The 17099-nt window shown below is 47.7% G+C and overlaps 1 protein-coding gene across 1 annotated transcript; it reads left to right on the forward strand.

The window, feature by feature from the left end:
* Positions 1 to 5275: 5275 nt before the first annotated feature.
* Positions 5276 to 16803, forward strand: LOC116451065 (ras-like protein family member 11A-like). The gene is made up of 4 exons (XM_032124194.1): positions 5276 to 6109; positions 7457 to 7513; positions 9798 to 9880; positions 14055 to 16803. The coding sequence occupies exons 1-4, from the start codon at positions 5965 to 5967 to the stop codon at positions 14520 to 14522; spliced, it is 753 nt and encodes a 250-aa protein (XP_031980085.1). The 5' UTR covers positions 5276 to 5964; the 3' UTR covers positions 14523 to 16803.
* The last annotated feature ends 296 nt before the right edge of the window (positions 16804 to 17099 follow it).

The raw sequence follows: 17099 nt of genomic DNA on the forward strand, positions 1-17099 counted from the left end.
GTTCCCACGCGTTCTTGGTCCGGGGGGAACGGGATGGGGAACGGGGAACGGGAACGGGAACGGGACGGGGAACGGGGAACGGGAACGGGGAACGGAGACGGAGAACGGGACGGGGAACGGGAACGGGAACGGGGAACGGAGACGGAGAACGGGACGGGGAACGGGAACGGGACGGGGAACGGGAACGGGACCGGGATGGGGAACGGGGAACGGGGACGGAGAACGGGATGGGGAACGGGAACTGGACCGGGGAACGGGGACCGGGACGGGGATGGGGAACGGGGACCGGGACTGGGGAACGGGAACTGGACCGGGACCGGGACGGGACGGGGAACAGGAATGGGGAACGGGAACGGGACGGGGAACGGGGAACGAGGAACGGGTAACGGGACCGGGACGGGGACCGGGGACGGGGAACGGGGGCCGGGACAGGGAACAGGACGGGGAAAGGGACGGGGACCGGGATGGGGGACGGGACCGGGATGGGGAACAGCCCCAGCATATGGGACAACCCCAGGACGTGGACAGCCCCGGGATGTGGGATAGCCCCGGGATGTGGGACAGCCCCCGGTTGTAGAATCCCTCGGGAGCCCTGGATCCAGGGGTCGAGAGAGGGCTGTGGCAGCGTGGATTCCCTGGGGAGCACCTGAAGCGGCAAAAAGTGCTTCCAGCGAGCACTGGAACGGCTCCCCAGGGAATGGTCCCGGCCCCGAGGCTGCCAGAGCTCCAGGAGCGTTTGGACAGCGCTGCCAGGGACAGGGTGGGGGTTTGGGGTGTCTGTGCAGGGCCAGGGGCTGGACCGGATGATTGTGTGGAACCTTCCAGTGTCTGAGGAGGCTACAGGGAAGCCAGAGGGGGACTGTTCATTAGGAACTGCAGTGAGAGGACAAAGGAATGGGTACAAACTGGAAGAAAGGGAATTTAGGTTAGAGATACGGAATAAATTCTTTACTGTGGGGGTGGTGAGACACTGGGACAGGTTACCCAGGAAGGCTGGGGATGTCCTATCCCTGGAAGTGTCGCAGGCCAGGTTGGACGGAGTGGGAAACGTTCCCGAGACACCACAGAGCTCGTCCTGCAACGCGCCCCGAGAGCAAACACATCTCAGAGGGAACAGCCCGCAGGAAACGGCGAGGGTTGGGCAGAAATACTTGTCAGGGACTGATCCCCATGCAGAGCCGTGTCCAGCCTGGAGGGATCCCATCCTCTCCTGGAAGCGCTGCTGAGGGTGGCTGGGAGCTCCCTGCTCACAATCCCGGCAGTGACAGGGCTGTTTCCACGCTGCAGCCCTGACCTTGTGGGAATATCTGTGGGGAAGGGAGAAGGGTTGTGTTTCCAAAGCAGAAACTTTTTCTCGAGGCCAAGATGTTTCTATCCTATTTGAGCTGCTCGCCCGCAGTGATGTTCTCGTATGCACGTGGGACTTTCATCTACTACAGGCTCCCCAGGGACAGGCTTCAGGAACACAAAAAACCCCCCAATCCTTACAAAATATCCCAAAAGTGAAAAGGGTCACATGCTCAGAGAGTTGCCATGAATGGTGGTGCTTCAAAATTAGGGAGAGGAAATGCAGAAATTGTGGAATGTGGACAGTGTTTGACCAGACTGAAGTACACATTTAAATGTTCATCTCTCTCACATCCCAGAATAGAATCAAAGATGATTTATCACTGCTGTTGCAGCAGCATCTGAGGACATTTCTTTGCCCTTTGGCCTCAGGATCAGAACAACTTGGTGCTGAGTAGAATGATGAGGCTAAAATTGTGGTCTTGTCCCCAGATGTCTTCAGAGGTCACTGCTGGAGCACAGAGATGCATTTTTAATTCATTCAAACCCCGCAAGGTGGGATTCTGAGCACGCAGACAAAGGCTGGTTCTTCGAGCACACCACGCTCCTTTCTGTTCCTTTCTTGTCTCCTCCTTTTTTGCCTTTCCCAGCTTTGAGGTATTTGGTTACCGGGAGCAGGAGGGTGGTTAAAAGACAATTTTTGTTGAGTGCAGCGTGAGAAGTGACCTTTGGGCCCTGAGTCTGCAACAAAGAGGGGCAGAGAGAGCTGCAGGGATCAACTTGGTTGGAATCAATTCAGGGATGTGTGCACGAGCCACCAGCCTCAAGTTCTGTCTCAGCATCTGCCCCAGCCCCTGGCACTTCCCCACAGCCACATTTCCCATTTCTGCTCAGACAAGAGCCCTGTTTCCCCATCCAAGTCCCCCTAACATCAATGTATTCTATGAAAGATGTAGCAGAGGCAAATGTAACGGTTACAAGTGGACTTATGGGGGTGTAGTGGTTTGGTCCAAAATACTCATTACTGGCAAATAATTTCTGCCAGAGCTAGGCAGACACAGAAACATTTTCCCAACATGCTGGGATCTTAGCAAGGTCTCTCTGGCTCTGCTCGTCTCTTACTCCTTTTGTACAATCCGTGAGGAACAATTACAACCAGTTTTAAAGCACTCTGACATCCTCCTGTGACAGGCACTATGGTCATGGCAAATATTTTTATTTTTAGCAAGCTTTGTCTCTGAAGATGTCTAGGAGGGCCAACAACAATATAAATAGAAAATCTTATAACAAACAGAGCCAAAAGCAACACAGAGCAGTAAATAAATCTGTAAAAGATTTGGTGTGGAAATAACAATCTCTGTGCACCATGCAAAGGCACAGATCCTTGCATGAGCGACCCAAGGGGTGGTAAAGTGAACCCTCCAGAACCATCCAAATGTTTCCAAAGTCGCTCTCAGCTTTGCAAACATTCCCTCTCTAATTTAAGCGATTGTTTTTCCAAGAGAATTTGAATTTAAAACATGGGTTTCTTGGCTAAATATAAGCCCATTGTGCACAAACAATGAAAATCTCCTTTAAAAACAATTGTTCTTCTGCATGCCAAGGGTTATACAATCTCAGAGAGTGTGAATCCTTCTGCGTGTCTTCACTCAGTGAAAAGGCTCTTCTGGCAATCTAGAAAATCAGATAAGGGTCACCTGTGAAAACCTCTGGGTTCGGTTCTATATTTTACTTGAGCCCTTTCAGAATCAGAGCCTGAAAGTTAAGAGGAGGGGGGGAGCTTGAGAATAGATTGAAAACTTTGGGAGAAGTTTTATTTGTACTAAAATCTCTTCTCTCTGCACAGAGATTCCTGCACATGGTGGAACAAGCTTTGGGGAGAAGCACGAGAAGCCTGGGCTGGTGCAGAAGAAATTCAGATTGAACCATATTAGCAAAGGAACTGCAACTCCACTGGTCTGCTTCCAACATGCAGCCTAAAACTGCTTTCACATTGGTTTTAAGCAACCAGAAGCCCTCAGGGCTGCCAAAAGCAGCAGTTCAACATTTCCTCCACCACTGCTGTCTCATTCCTGCCCCCACACATCCCCTCTCCCGTGTCAGCACCAGATCCATCCCTGCAAGCACATGGGAAGCAGCTTCCCTGTCCCTCGTCACGCAGCAGCTGCTCCATGCCCGTGCTTGTGGCTCCTGATTTTCGTGTGCCACATCCAAGCTCAGCATCATTTGAGCACAGTTTGCATTCTTTTTGTCTGCCTCACATTTATCCAGCCCAAAGCTCACCCTCCAACTTTATCTGCCTCTGGCTGACTCCCTTTTGTGTTCCTCAGCACCACATTTGGTTACCCAAAATGATTTTAACTTTTTTTTTTCAGTTGGATGTGCCTCCCTCTTGGAGCAAGCCAGCAGAGCTGTTTTCTTCCAGGAATGTCTTTGCTCATATAGAATATTCTTCATGATCTTTCTGAACTTATCTGGCTTTTTTTCCCTGGGCTGAAGCTCTTCTGGCCACCTGGAAGCTGACAGATCTATGACTGTTTGGTTTTGGAGGAGGACTATCGTGATGAATGTTTTTATATTACTCACGAACATGTGCTTTTAATAGCAAATGGCAACAAAGCTTCCAGCACTCAGAGAGGCAGACAGTGACTTACTGCTGCTAACTAATCCCAAATTCATCACTGTCCAGCTCAATAACGCATTTCAAAGTGCTGCCCTATTAATTGACCGCAAGATTTGGAGCTTTTTCCCCTATTCCTCCTCTCATTTTGCCTCTTCTTACAAAACTTGTGTGAGATTAAAGCAGCCTGGTAATGAAATTTCCTGGAAAAGATTTTTTTTTTTTTTTCAGTGTTTGGGGTTTTGCAAAAATCTGGAAGCAAATTGACACTAGAAGATTTGCAAACCATTCCCACAGGAGCCATGTCCCAAAAGACAGGATCCGGCAGCTCCCTCGCAGTTCCATGAGCTGCATCAGCCTCCAGATACCTTTTCCACCTCTTCATCAGCTGCCAGGATGGTCAAAGGAACAACACCGGGAGCTTGCACAGCATCCCTGCACAAATACTGCTGCACAAGGAGCTTTTAGAGGGGAAACAGAGCCTTGGAAAAGTGACATGTCCATAAATCTTGGGATTCTTGTGCTGATTTCACTGCACTGCTGTGCCCCAACGCTGGGTTTTCCTAAGGGCAGTTCACACTCAGCACATCCTCTGTGATGCTGGTGTGGAAACTGGGATCAGTGCTTTGGGAAGGGGCAGTGATCCGGAGCTCTGCCCTGATTTCCCATCCCCTGGGAATGCACCCCTGGCTCTGGACCCTGCTGGGGAGGGCTCAGGTGCGTGCTGTGGGTCAGAGCAGAGCCATGAGAGCAGCTGGGCACAGAGAGGCTTTTTGGTATCTGCAGCCTCTCCAGAGTGAGCCAAGCCTACCTTGTGCCTGCAGCAAAACTGCATGCCCACGTCTCCATGAGCTGTGGGGGGATTATCTTGCCCTCCGTTCCCATCCTTGCCTCCCACACCGCCCGACAGAGTCCATGTGCCAGCCTTGCCCCCGCTCCTGCAGACCCCTTCCGAGAAGTTTTTCCAAAGACGAATGTTCCAACTACATTATTTTTTTAGCTTCATTTACATCTGTTTCATATTATTTGCAGTTTTGCTTTTGTCTGGGTCACTCCCCCCCACCGTGTTCTTCCCTCCCTGTTATCCCAGAGAACTGAGAGCTGATTGTAGCCAGTGCTCAGTTACAGGCTGTCATCCCACAGACCCTGCAGCCGCCAGCTGTCCTAAAACCCCGCTCAGTTTTCCTAGAGAAGCCGTTCTCTCTTCATTCCCTCTGCTGGCTCGCCCCACTGAAAGGCACCGAGTCCTTCCTCCGCTTCCCAAATCTGTCATCAGCCCTAAATTCACTTTCCCATGCTTGGAGAGCCTGCAGTGTCCCACCCCAACGCTGCCCCGCGTTCCAGCGGGCCTTTAGGACTCACAGATCAAACGTGTCCTGGAGGATTCATGTGCCAGCTGGGATTTTGGAATACCCCACAGCTGCCTGAAAACTCGGAGGGGGGGATGGAAATGTGTTTGTTATCCTGAAGAGCAGGGTCCCATCAGCTTCAGGGCTCCGGAGGGGCAGCACACAATAGCCCAGGGAGAACAACAGAGCGTGGAGCTGGAGCCGATTGAAAAGGCAAAGGAACTGGACAGGCAGAACCGGATTATTCAAAGCGGAATTAGAGCAGAGCATGGGGGTGGCTGTACCGCGCTGAAAACGCTCCCGTGACGGCTGAAAACCCCCAAAATCTGGGTTTTTAGCAGCCAGCCGAGGGACAGCCCGTAAATCAGGCCGTGGCGAGGGCTAAAGGGCGAGGAGCGCTGGATGCAGGCGCAGCTCCCTCGGTGCCCGGCTGCAGGAATGTCCCGGTCCCACTTGTGATTGGCTGCGGGATGCCGGAGTCAGTTTTCACGGGGGCTGATCAAAAAGTTCCCTTTGGCTCTCCGAAGTCGCTGTCTGAGCTGAGGCATCGGCTGCAGGAGGCCGGGCGCTCTCCCATTCCTCGGGAAAACTGCTTCGGTGGGATGAGAGCGCTTGTCCCTCCGAGGGAAGCCAGCCGAGGACGGGCGCCGAGGAGCCGTGCTGCCGCTTTTCCCCCCCGAGCCGGGCTCAGCAGCCATCCCTTCTGGCATGCGTCTGGTCCCTGAGGATACGATGTCTCAGTACTCCACCAACTTCCTGCTGCTGCCCATTCCGGAGTACCCCGTGCTGGACTGTGCGCCCAACAAAATCATCAAGCTCGTGGTGCTGGGCGGCAGCAGCGTGGGCAAGACAGGTAAGTCCCAGGTGTGTTCCCTGCTTTTCCTTGCAGCTGCACTTCCGAGCTCCTTCGCTCCCCAGGCAGACCCAAAACTGTGACATTTGGTGCAGCTTAACTGTCCCAATGTACCTTTTTTCTTTGTTTTTTAAAGATATGTACGGGATAATTTGTGAGGCAGATGTGCTGTCGCTGTGTGAGCAGCCGGCGTGAGCCAGCAGCGAGTTTTGTACGCACAAAACTGTTCTGCTTGGTTCTACGCGGTTTTGTGCAAATTATTTAGCTGTGGCTAAATTTGCGCACCCCAAAAGTGGGGCTGGTGGTTTTTATCCTCCTGCTGTAAATGTTTTATGCTCAGCAGACAAATCACAGCGTGCGAGACGTGCCTTTATTATTCCCCAAAGGAGAGAGGAAGAAAAGAGGGTAAAGAGAGCATTTGAATGTATGGTCCATGATTTCAGGAATTATTAAGAGCAAATCAGATTTATTACATCTGTGGCTCCATGGGATTCAGCAAAATGTTTGATTGTTTTGGCTTTGAAGCAGCCACATCTTCATATTATTTTTAACTAGTTTGTTGAAGACAAAGCTGCACAGGCAGTTTCATCTAAGGGTGCTCAAGGGTGACCCAGTATCACTGTAAGAAAAATCATGGCTTGAAATGAAATCCATTTTATTTAATTATTAATTGTTTTTGCAAGTTACTAGGAATCTGCTGAGATCAAAGCACTACAGGAATACAAGTTACTGGTGCCACGATGGGGTTTAAGTGTTTTATCAAGGAAAAAAAGGGTTCTAAGCAAAGAGTTTAAGAAAGCAGCTCAGGTTAAGGTGAAGAAGAAGGCCCAGGGTGCTGCAGCACGACCCAAGTGTGCAGAGCACATGGAGTTTGTTTGCTGGGTGTGATTAGATATCACTAATGGGTTTCAGGAGGGTTTTTAAGGCTAGAGAGAAACATTCCATCCATCAGCCTCACTTCTTGTATGACATAAAATGCTTAAATTTGGATTAGTTGCAATCTGCTGGCTTGCTACTCTTTTTCTAAATTATTTCAGAGCAAAGCACAGATTGTTTTACCTGCGATCCCAGGGAAACAACCTCCCTATCCCATGCTGAGCTGCCACCCTGAATCTGAGGGCTCCTTTCCAACACAAGCTGTGAAAAACTCTGTATTGGGTATCCCAGCCTGGCCCCAGATCTTTGTCTGTGAGCGTTGAGAGCAGCATTTGCAGAATAACATGTGAGCAATCCAGAGATGAACTCGGTCTGTGTGAGACTCCTCCCTGCAGGAAGATGTTACACATGTTGTGCAAGGATGGATCTGGTTTCTCATTAAGGACCCATCTTTTTCTCATTGTTTTGCAGCCCTGGTCGTGCGCTTTCTCACCAAGAGATTTATTGGGGACTACGAAGCCAACACCGGTGAGTTCTGCTCTCCCCAGCAGCACTGCAGAGAGTTGGAAAATAAATCCACTCTGTTTTGTGACTGGTGCACATTGCAGGAGAGCCAAGTGGTGTTAGGTGTCCATAAGGTGCATATTTTCAGTTAATAGCCTCAAGCTATGAAAGCCATAAATCAAAGGCTCATTATTTATGATCCTTTCAGCTGGTTTTTTCCCCCAAGTTGATGGAAAAGGATCAGAGTAAAAGGTTTGCTTGGGGACATACCTATACTGAAACACAGGCTCAAGGAACAACCCACACATCAGCTAAACCACAAAACCCCAGTGCTGCTCCCCCTGCAAGCCCAGGGAAGGCAGAGGAATTCCAAAGGGTGTAAAAGGAAGTTCAGAACTTTTTCTGTGCATTCCCTTTTTTTTCAGGGGCTATTATAACCAGGGAGGCTTTGAAATTGAAGTCTTCTCTCCGTAAGACAAGCAAAGCAACCATTCATTCCTTGTTTAATCCAGAGGGAGTGTTCATGTGAACTGTTTCATTCAGACTCTGATTTGGCCAGGGTTGTAGGATGGATCCATGCTCACCCCTACTGCACATCTCACACATTGGGCACCTCACAGCTTTGGGGTGAAGGTGGGCAGGACTGAAAAAATGCTTCACTTTGGAGACGCTTGCTGAGCTCAGGATGAGCAGGGAAGGAGGGAGCAGCACAAGATCCTTTGATCTGAGGAAACACAATCTGAAAGCTCCTCCTTCCAGCTCCCCATCACTGACCCCAAGTAACCCCGATGGTTGGCTGCACTTTTGCTCCTTCTTTTCTGTCACCTCTTCTCCGGGAGGTTGTACATCAAGTGAGACCTGGGAGCTGTGCAGGGACTGCTGCCAGAGCAGTGCTGGGAACCACATGCTTTTCTCATTAAGCTCCCAGGCCCACGGCCGTGCTGCAGGAGAAGGGAATATGGCAGCAGTATGGAACAGGTGGTGGTGCCTTTGGGATCACTCAGCCGTGCTTCTCCTTGTTCCAGGCATCATCAGACAGAGCAGGGGCAGTGCCTGGCAGCACCTGCTCTTTGTTCTGTGGGGCGTCATGGAATGGGAATAAGGAGTTGTCTGGCCTTGGTGCAGGGGTGCAGGATCTTCCCATAAAATCATCTTTACAGCTTAAAATCTGATCTGTTTTAAAATACAAAATTAATCCCACCAGGGCTGGATCCCCTCACAGTATTAAACCATGATATGATAATGTTGGATTCAGTGCTAAATTCCCTTGTGTTGAAAATGTTCTATGAGCTCAGACTCTTTTCCACTGGAAGAAAATCACTTGTTCCCTTGAAACAAAGCAGATTTTCAGAAGTGAGGGCATTACTGTCACTAGCTGGGCTCCCTGTTAATCTGAATTCCTTACTCTCCAGTGGGTGGATTTGTCCACGTTTGACATTGTTCTGGAGGCAGCAGTGACAATTGTACTGGGGCAAGACAGAAGGGCTGTACACAGCAGCTGTGGATTAGCATTTCTTCACACCCCCACGTGACTTGTGTTAAGTTCTGAACAAAAATGATGATATCAACCTCTGGAGCTGTCCTTGTCACAGCCACAGAGAGCTCAGAAGATCAAGACTTAAATTTTCATTGCCACTTAGCTCACACTGCAGTAACAAAATAAAGTCCAAGCCTAGGATAGCAGGGGTTAGATCAGAGCTGGATCAGGCCTAGGTGGGTAGAACTGGCACTTGGCTGTGAATATGTGTCCTCCAGACTAACCAAAGTCAGGTTTCAAGTGTCCAGTCTTTGGGGATTTCAACCAAACTCTGCTAAAATCACACAAACCCCAAAGAGCACCTGGGGGATTCACACACAGTCACTCACTCTGTGTCCAAACCTGGAGCACTTTCCTTTTTTAAAGGCACTCAGAAAAATGCAGTAGGAAACACTCACTCCTTTCACAGACCACACCTGGATGTCTTAGTTTGACATCATAAAATGTGAACTGCACTTATATTTAAAGTTCATATGGATTGAAAACCTGAATGGGATTTATGTGCCCACTTTGAGTATGTGACTCCATGCCAAGTGGCCCTTTCCCAGCCCCCAGGCTGGCTGTACACTCAGGACATGTCCCCACACAGCAAACAGCCCCACTTTACTGAGCAAACAGCCACACAAACACTCCAGGGCTGTTCACTTTTCTACAGGCAGCTCCACATCCCAAACCTCAAAACTCTGGATTTCTACAGTCCAGTTTTGCCTTCCCTTTGTACTTTTGGTTCCCTGTTACAGTCCCTGACTAACGATGTTCCTTCTCCACCAGGTGCTTTGTATTCCAGGAAGTTCACCATAGATGGGGAGCAGATCTCTCTGCAGGTGCAGGATACTCCCTTTGTCTCACTGGAGGTAAAACCACTGCTCTGCGCTTTTCAACACACTTCTTGTCTCATGTTTGTTGCCAGCACTTCCATCTGCAATTAACTCCACTTAGCAGCAGGAAAACACCCGGGCTCAAACCCAAGACTAATCAAGGTACCTTAAACTTCACCAAAATGAGCTCTTGAAGGTGTTAAATCAGGCTTCTTCAGCACTAAGTCAAAATTAAAACAAATCTCTTTCCAACACATTTCTGAACAGCAGTAAAATCACAATCTGGCTCGCTCCTTGGTTGTTTTATTTTCTGTCAAGTGGTTTCTGTCCCTGCATGGCAGAAAACTCACCTGCCCAGAGGCCCAGCTGGCTCAGCCTGGACCTTCCTCCACACCCAAAGTCTCTCAGATTTAGAGAAGTGTTTCTTCCCAAGGGGCCAGGCCTCCCAGCAGTTGTCATTTCCAGCTATGGTGCTTTGCACTGCTTTCCTTACTCGGGTTTTAAATGTAATTAATTCCTTTTTTTTTAAGGTGTTAGCATTTATCACACTCCTTTTTCTCGCAGTGTTTTAGATAGTTGGACTCGATGATATTAAAGATCTTTTCCAATCTTAATGATTCTATGGTTCTATTACATTCTAGATTTAATAGTCTACTAGGAACCTCTTTCTAGAAATACTTTTCCAAGCAGGATTTATGATGTCTCTCCTTGAAGATCTGCTTCACATGCAGAACAAGAGGATGAAAATAGTGTCAAAGCAGCAGGAAATGTAGTGAAATTTGGGGTTACATGAATGGTGGAAATCACAAGAGACTGATAATTCCAATTTCATGATAGAATTAGTTATTCTCATTGCACCACCGAGCATAACCTTCTAGGTGTGGCCTTAACCTCAGTCTAAACTTAGACTTGGCCGAATAAAGGTCAGGATGGGAACACCACCTTCTCTCCTCGTGTGGCAGGCTGCTCCTGGACACCTCTGCACCCCCTGTTTCACCTGCACAGCCCCACGTGTGCATTTCTGTGCTGTAGGACTCTTCCATCCTGAGTTTACAGAACGGGATGAGCGAAGCTCCTGCAGTTCCCATTCCCAGCTGCTCTCATAACTGGAAGTGGATTGAAGGGGAAAGCTTTGCTCAAGTCCCACTCTCTGCTGTGCTGGGGTGCACAGAGCAGAGGGCAGGAGCCCTCATTTGTTCTGGACACTCAGAAGCAAACAAAAGCTGCAGTGGAAGCTCTCCAAATATTCAAGTGGGATTTAACTGCACAAAGGCCTTTGCCAGCTTGCCCTGCAAAGAGGAGCTGTGGGGGGTGATTGGGCACCACTGGGATTGCCTGATAAACACTTAACAAAGGGAATCCCCTCTCTCTCTGCTGTCCCATGGGGAAAGGAGGGAGTGGAATAATTTAACTCCCTTTTCCAGACCAGATAGATGCTGTTTTCCTGTTTAAATTAATACTGTGCCCTATAGTCCAGTGACTCTAGAGCTGCACAAAGTTTAGTCAAGCCAGCAGCTGAGGTTTCCTAGTCAGAAATGATCTTAATTTAATTAAGAAAGAGTTTCATTTTCTTTGTCCATGTCCAAGGTCTGTGCTGTCCCAAGATCTCCCACAGACATGCTTATCTCACCCTGTATGTGTTTGCTTCGAATGATGTATCTGCAATAATTGAAGGGACTGTGTCAGAACAGGTTAAGACTGAGAAAAGGTTGGACTTTTTATCAAAATCCTTAAGGAAGAGGGTTTCCTGCACTCTGCAGGCAGAGCACAGCGTTTCAGGAGGAAATCATGTGGAAACCCTCGGGATTCAAGCCCCCAGAGATGTGAAAGTGTAAGAGAGAAACAGAAGCAGATGAGGGGCTTTGTTGGGTGATTCATTGCTGCTTGGCCTATACACTGCAAAGGCCTGTGTGTTTCAAAATTCATTCTGGAGCAGAGATTTCCATTTAAAAAGTAGCCCATTAGCCTTTGGTTTCCTGAATAAAGCATTCCTCTTGGGATTATCCATCCCTCTCACTCCTGGGTGGGCCTAGCTGGAGTAACAGAGAATTTCTGCTCATTAGGGCTTTCTGAATGTGCACCTTCTCCAAACCCATTTTCAGGGCTTGCCAGTGCAATTAGTTCCTTTTTTTGCCATGAAAGGGTTTTGCTGGTGAAAAGATGCTTCCAGGACATGGAGAGTGGCTAATTATCCCCAGACTGGCTACAACCCAGACCCCAACAGTGCAAATTGCCCTTCTTCCCACAGCCTGCCCCGGCCTGGCTGGAGTTCACTCTCATTAACCTTTCCAAACAGGCTGCTGGGCAGGATCCCTCTTCATCATCCTGTGTTGGGCTTTGGGGTTTGAGTGTTTTGGGGAGCATCTGATAAGCAATTTCACTGCTCACAGTGAAATTTCAGTGAGCTGGCAAAGGCAAAGAACCTCAAGGTGTGATGAGCCAGTGTCTCTGGGGGCAATAATGAAATATTTACGAAGGGCATTTGGCAGAACTCCTGAGGAAAGTTTTAAGCTGAATTTACACTCTGACCCTTCAGAAATTCTGCTTCCTCCTTCTCTCAGAAGAGCTTGTCAGTAGTTCTTCTTTTACTGTCTGATCTACCAGAGGAAAACTGATCGGTTTTACTCATTGTTTTCCACCTCTGCTTTCTGAAGTTGGGCTTTATAATTCATAAATAAAAGTGATCTAAATAAATGATTCTAAATAAAAGTGATCTGTTTGGGGAGAGTGCTGAGCACTAAATTCTGTTACAACTAATGTCAGTATGTATTCTGTAGATTAATAGATAATGGAACATGTTTTCTCTTAGTCTTACCGACGTTGATGAAAATTTCTTGGGTAGAATTTAGCAATAATCAAAATTTGAGCTCTGTATTTGTGATGTTGAACTCCCCTTAAAATAACGCAATTTCTACCAGCTTCATGAAGAGCTGTACACAGAATATGCTTGTTGGATATAAAAAAAAATTACAGCGTTCCAGAAATGCTGTAATATTGACAGGAATGTCAGTTCTTCCAGACCAAGCATGGCTGCAGCAGGCATCTCCCTCTCTGGCTGGGTTATCCCTATCCCAGCAGGGATAACAAAGAGGAGAGGATTAGCTGGAAATAGCTTCCTCTTGACAAGTGAGCTGATCTCTTTTCAAGCCCACAGTGTTGTATTCAGCTTTGTAATCCCAGTGCTGGTGGTTGCTGGGGCTCTAAATAGGAGTGGTGATGGAATCAACAAATGTGTGACCAGCAAAACATGCTATAAACCCATCCTGCTCTGCAAATTGCCAATGGGATTGCACCTGATCTTGAGTTGTGGTCATTGGTTCTTTGTAGCAAATCGCTTTTTTCAAAATAACTTTGACTATCCGGAGACCTGCAAGGCAGGAAAAGCTGGCAGGCTTCACCAGACAGAGTTAGTGAGAGCCTCTGTCCATGGAGACATTGAATAAAGGATTGGAAAAAGCCCTAAAAGTCACCTTGGGGGACAACTGTTCACTTGTCACAGTGTGACAAACCTGATGGATTTTTAATGCTCTCACTGTGCCCATCACAATTTCATCCACAATAAGAGTGTGAGTTTCTGACTGGTTGGGTACAAGAGAATATAGAACTAACTTTTCAAAGCAGTATTTTGGCTCTTCAACCAATTTGCTCTGACCCCTCTCCACTCCACATTACTGCTTTCCTGCAGTGTGGGATCACAGAATCATGGAATCACTGAGGTTGGAAAAGACCTCCAGGACTGAGTCTGACCCGTGACCGATCCCCACCTTGTCCCCAGCCCAGAGCTCTGAGTGCCACATCCAGGGATGCAGGGATGGGGACTCCAACACCTCCCTGGTAGCCCCTGCCAATGTCCAATCACCCTTTCCATGAAGAAGCTCCTCCTGATGTCCAACCTAAACCTCCCCTGGTGCAGCTTGAGGCTGTTTCCTCTTGTCCTGTCACTGGAAGCAGAGCCTGGCCCACACTTGGCTGCAACCTCCTTTCAGGGAGCTGTAGGGAGTGAAAGGTCCCCCCTGAACCTCCTTTTGCCCAGGCTGGACAACCTGGCACAGTGTCACCAACACTGAGAATTCCACTGGGACATCCAGAGAGGCTCCTGGCTGTACTTTAACAAACAGCCCCATGTTCAAACTGAGCTCTGTCTGGGGCTCTTTGCTCTCTCTGCCCCCTGCTCCGTGTTTCCTAACACCCAAATCCTGTTGTTTTGCAGGACGACACGGACACCATCTGCTGCCAGGAGCAGATAAACCGCTCCATCTACTGGGCCGACGGCTTCGTGTTCGTTTATTCCATCACGGACTACGAGAGCTTCCGTGTGCTGCGGCCCCTGCACCAGCACATCCGCAGGATCCACCCCAACGCCAACATCCCCCTGCTGCTCATGGCCAACAAGGGCGACCTGCTGCGGGCCAGGCAGGTGTCCTCCAAGGAAGGGCTGCAGCTGGCCAGCGAGCTGGGCGGGACCTACTGCGAGGTGTCGGCGCGGGAGAACTGCGAGGGCGTGCACGAGGCCTTCCAGCAGCTGTGCCAGGAGCTCAGCAGGAGCAGTGGCAGCTGCAATGGTGAGAAGAGGAGAGGCCTCCACCTCGTCCGGCCCAAGTCACCCAACATGCAGGACTTGAAGAGGCGTTTGAAGCAGGCTCTGACTTCCAAAGGCAAATCGGGCACCACGCTTTGACGCAGCCGGCGGGAATTGTGTTCCAGAGCCCTGGATAAAAAGGGCAACAAGCTGGGAAGAAGGGGCATCAATTCAGCTGTCAGGCTGTGTGAGAGACTCTCCCATTTTGTCTTCACGTCTTCCTCAAAAAGCCCCTGCTCATTCAGCAAAGGAACTCGCAGGGTTTGCTCTCTGGGGCAGGAATTTTGAAACTGTGGTTTAAAAAAGAGGTTGTCCCAAATTATTTCTTTTTTTTTGTTTGAAAGGGGTGCGGTCAAATATCTTGGTGTTAAGAAGTGGGGTTTGTTAATGAGAACAATGAAATCCTGCTTTTAAGAGATGTGACTCCCCTTGGGAATGGTTGTATTCCCAAACACAGGCAGTGAACTACAGCAGGACATGAAGAGAGTGATGGGAGCTGTCCTGAGCGAGCAAAATGTACCAGATTTGCTTCATTGCAAGACTGGAAAATAAAGGCAAATTAAATGAATTAATTCATTTAAATGAAGAGCATAAATAGTGAAAAGTATTAATTGAAAGAAAGAGTTCTTAGCAATGGGGAGAGATTTGCTCATGTGCAAGCTTTAGCCTTACAGCGTCTCTTTGAAAGGAGATGTTTTTAAAATCGATACTTTTTCAGATTATTTTTGTTTAAAAGCACATTGATTTCTTCTGAAAATGATGATATGGGCAAAATACAAACTTGTGGCAGCATTTTGTAGTGAGTTTCTCCATGGCATTTTTCATTTTTCTGAAGGTTTCTTACACGGCAAAAGGGAAAAATAGATCAGAGTGGTTTAAAACCCACCAAAAAATGGACTGCACTGATCAAGAGCAAGGAGGTCACTTAAAATTCTTAATTTTGTTCTCCTAAACTAGTCAGACTTCAAGTTCAAAATGCTTTTAAAGAAACAAGGCCTTCACATGAAGTATATTTACATCATTAGGTTGTTTGGGGTTTTTTTTAAGAAGAAAAGGTTTTATGATGCCTGAAATTTTTGCCTTGGCGAATTCATTATTTTGGCTTGGGGAATTCATTATTTTGCTGTTTCAGTTAAAGCCAGGCTTCCCTGAACAGCTCCCAGAGCATCCCAGCCTGTCAGGACATATCCCAGTGGCAGCGTCTGGTTGTGCCTCAGCACGTCCGAGGATTTGAGGCTGTATCCCGTGAGCTGATTTGTGGAACCAACAACCACAGCACAGAGCACCCAGCACTCTGCTCTCAGTGAGAGTGGGGAGGAACGGGCTCGGACCATGGCAAATTCATGATGCACCAAGCTTTTCTTCAAACAGACCAGATGAGCAATTCAAGGACCATGAAATGAAGTCAAGCTCAGTGATTTATACTCAGGAACACAGGAGGGAAACCCGAGTTTGATGGATATGGAAGAACATTCCCAGCTGCAGTTTCATCTGGCAAGACTGAGCTAAATCAACCTTTTCCTCATTAGGAGCAGCAAAAATGGAAGTTGAGTCTGATGAGTACTTGTATAGCTCAGGGCTTTAAAATGTACTTTGTATTTTCTGTGTCCCTATATTAGACAGCTCTAGCCATGATTTTCCTTATCACCTGGATTTGCCTTATCTCCAGCTCACTTTCTGTTTTATTTATTGTTTTCCACAGCTGCTCATCTGAGAATGTCTTGTGTTCTGATTCATTTAAGAGTCTTTTATTCCCACAAAAGACCTGCACCTGTTTTTAAATTCAGTTTCAAGTGGTAGTAGGAGGGGAAAAGTTGGATCATCCAAACAGGGACTCAAAGGATATCAGGGAATTTCTACTTTTGATTAGGGTTGATTAGCAATTTGGTGTTTGAGCAGTGTCGTTAATCATCCCAGGCACTTTGGTTTTTATGGCATGGAATTTCAGTGTTTTCAATTAGTAACAGCACAGCTCAAATATTGAATGTAAAGATTCAATAGCTCAAATATCGAATCTAGAGCTTCAGTGGCTCAAACATTGAGTCTAAAGATTCAATAACATGAAATGGAGCAGTTTGCAAGACCCACAGAAACTGAAGTATTTTTCTGTTGGGAAAATGATCCCCAATTTTGAATAGCAATTAGCAATTTTACCACTCCAGTACTGCATAACAAGGGCTGAATTTGCTGAAGACAATTTGCTGACATCGGTTTCCATGAAAGACTAAGAGTATTTGTGCTCCAGCTTGTCTGATTCGTTTGTAACTCCCTCCTTCAGCTGGAATCCTTTCTGATTTGGGAAGAAATCTCACCAAAATTCAAACCTGTCAGTGTTTTATTTTCATTAGTGAGTAATAAAAACATGCAAGGTCTTCCCTGAGTAGTGAATAAAATGGCTCCTGTATATGTCACATATTTAAATATTCCTTGTTCACACTAAAGTATATTCTTTTCCCTTCTTACAACCTAGGACACCCTGCTTTGTGTGTTCCTTATGTAAGAAAATATTCCTTATGCAAATAAGTATTCCCACATTCCTGTGGGGGGAAAAAAAAATCTACATTTTGAGTAAAGCCAAAAAATATTGAAACATTCAAGTCTTCTCTTGGGTACTAACATGTGGCAAACATTTATTCTGCTACAGTAACTTTAGCGTTTCCTTTGTTCATTGACCAG

This window comes from Corvus moneduloides, chromosome 14 (assembly GCF_009650955.1).
Source record: "Corvus moneduloides isolate bCorMon1 chromosome 14, bCorMon1.pri, whole genome shotgun sequence".
Lineage (NCBI taxonomy): Eukaryota > Metazoa > Chordata > Aves > Passeriformes > Corvidae > Corvus > Corvus moneduloides.

What these genes read in the sequence shown, in the direction of transcription:
- LOC116451065 (XM_032124194.1), top strand. Translation starts at nt 5,965, where the DNA reads ATGCGTCTGGTCCCTGAGGATACGATGTCTCAGTACTCCACCAACTTC. An exon ending in CAGCAGCGTGGGCAAGACAG is followed by an intron (nt 6,110 to 7,456) that starts GTAAGTCCCAGG and finishes ATTGTTTTGCAG; the next exon opens with CCCTGGTCGTGCGCTTTCTC. An exon ending in GGACTACGAAGCCAACACCG is followed by an intron (nt 7,514 to 9,797) that starts GTGAGTTCTGCT and finishes CTTCTCCACCAG; the next exon opens with GTGCTTTGTATTCCAGGAAG.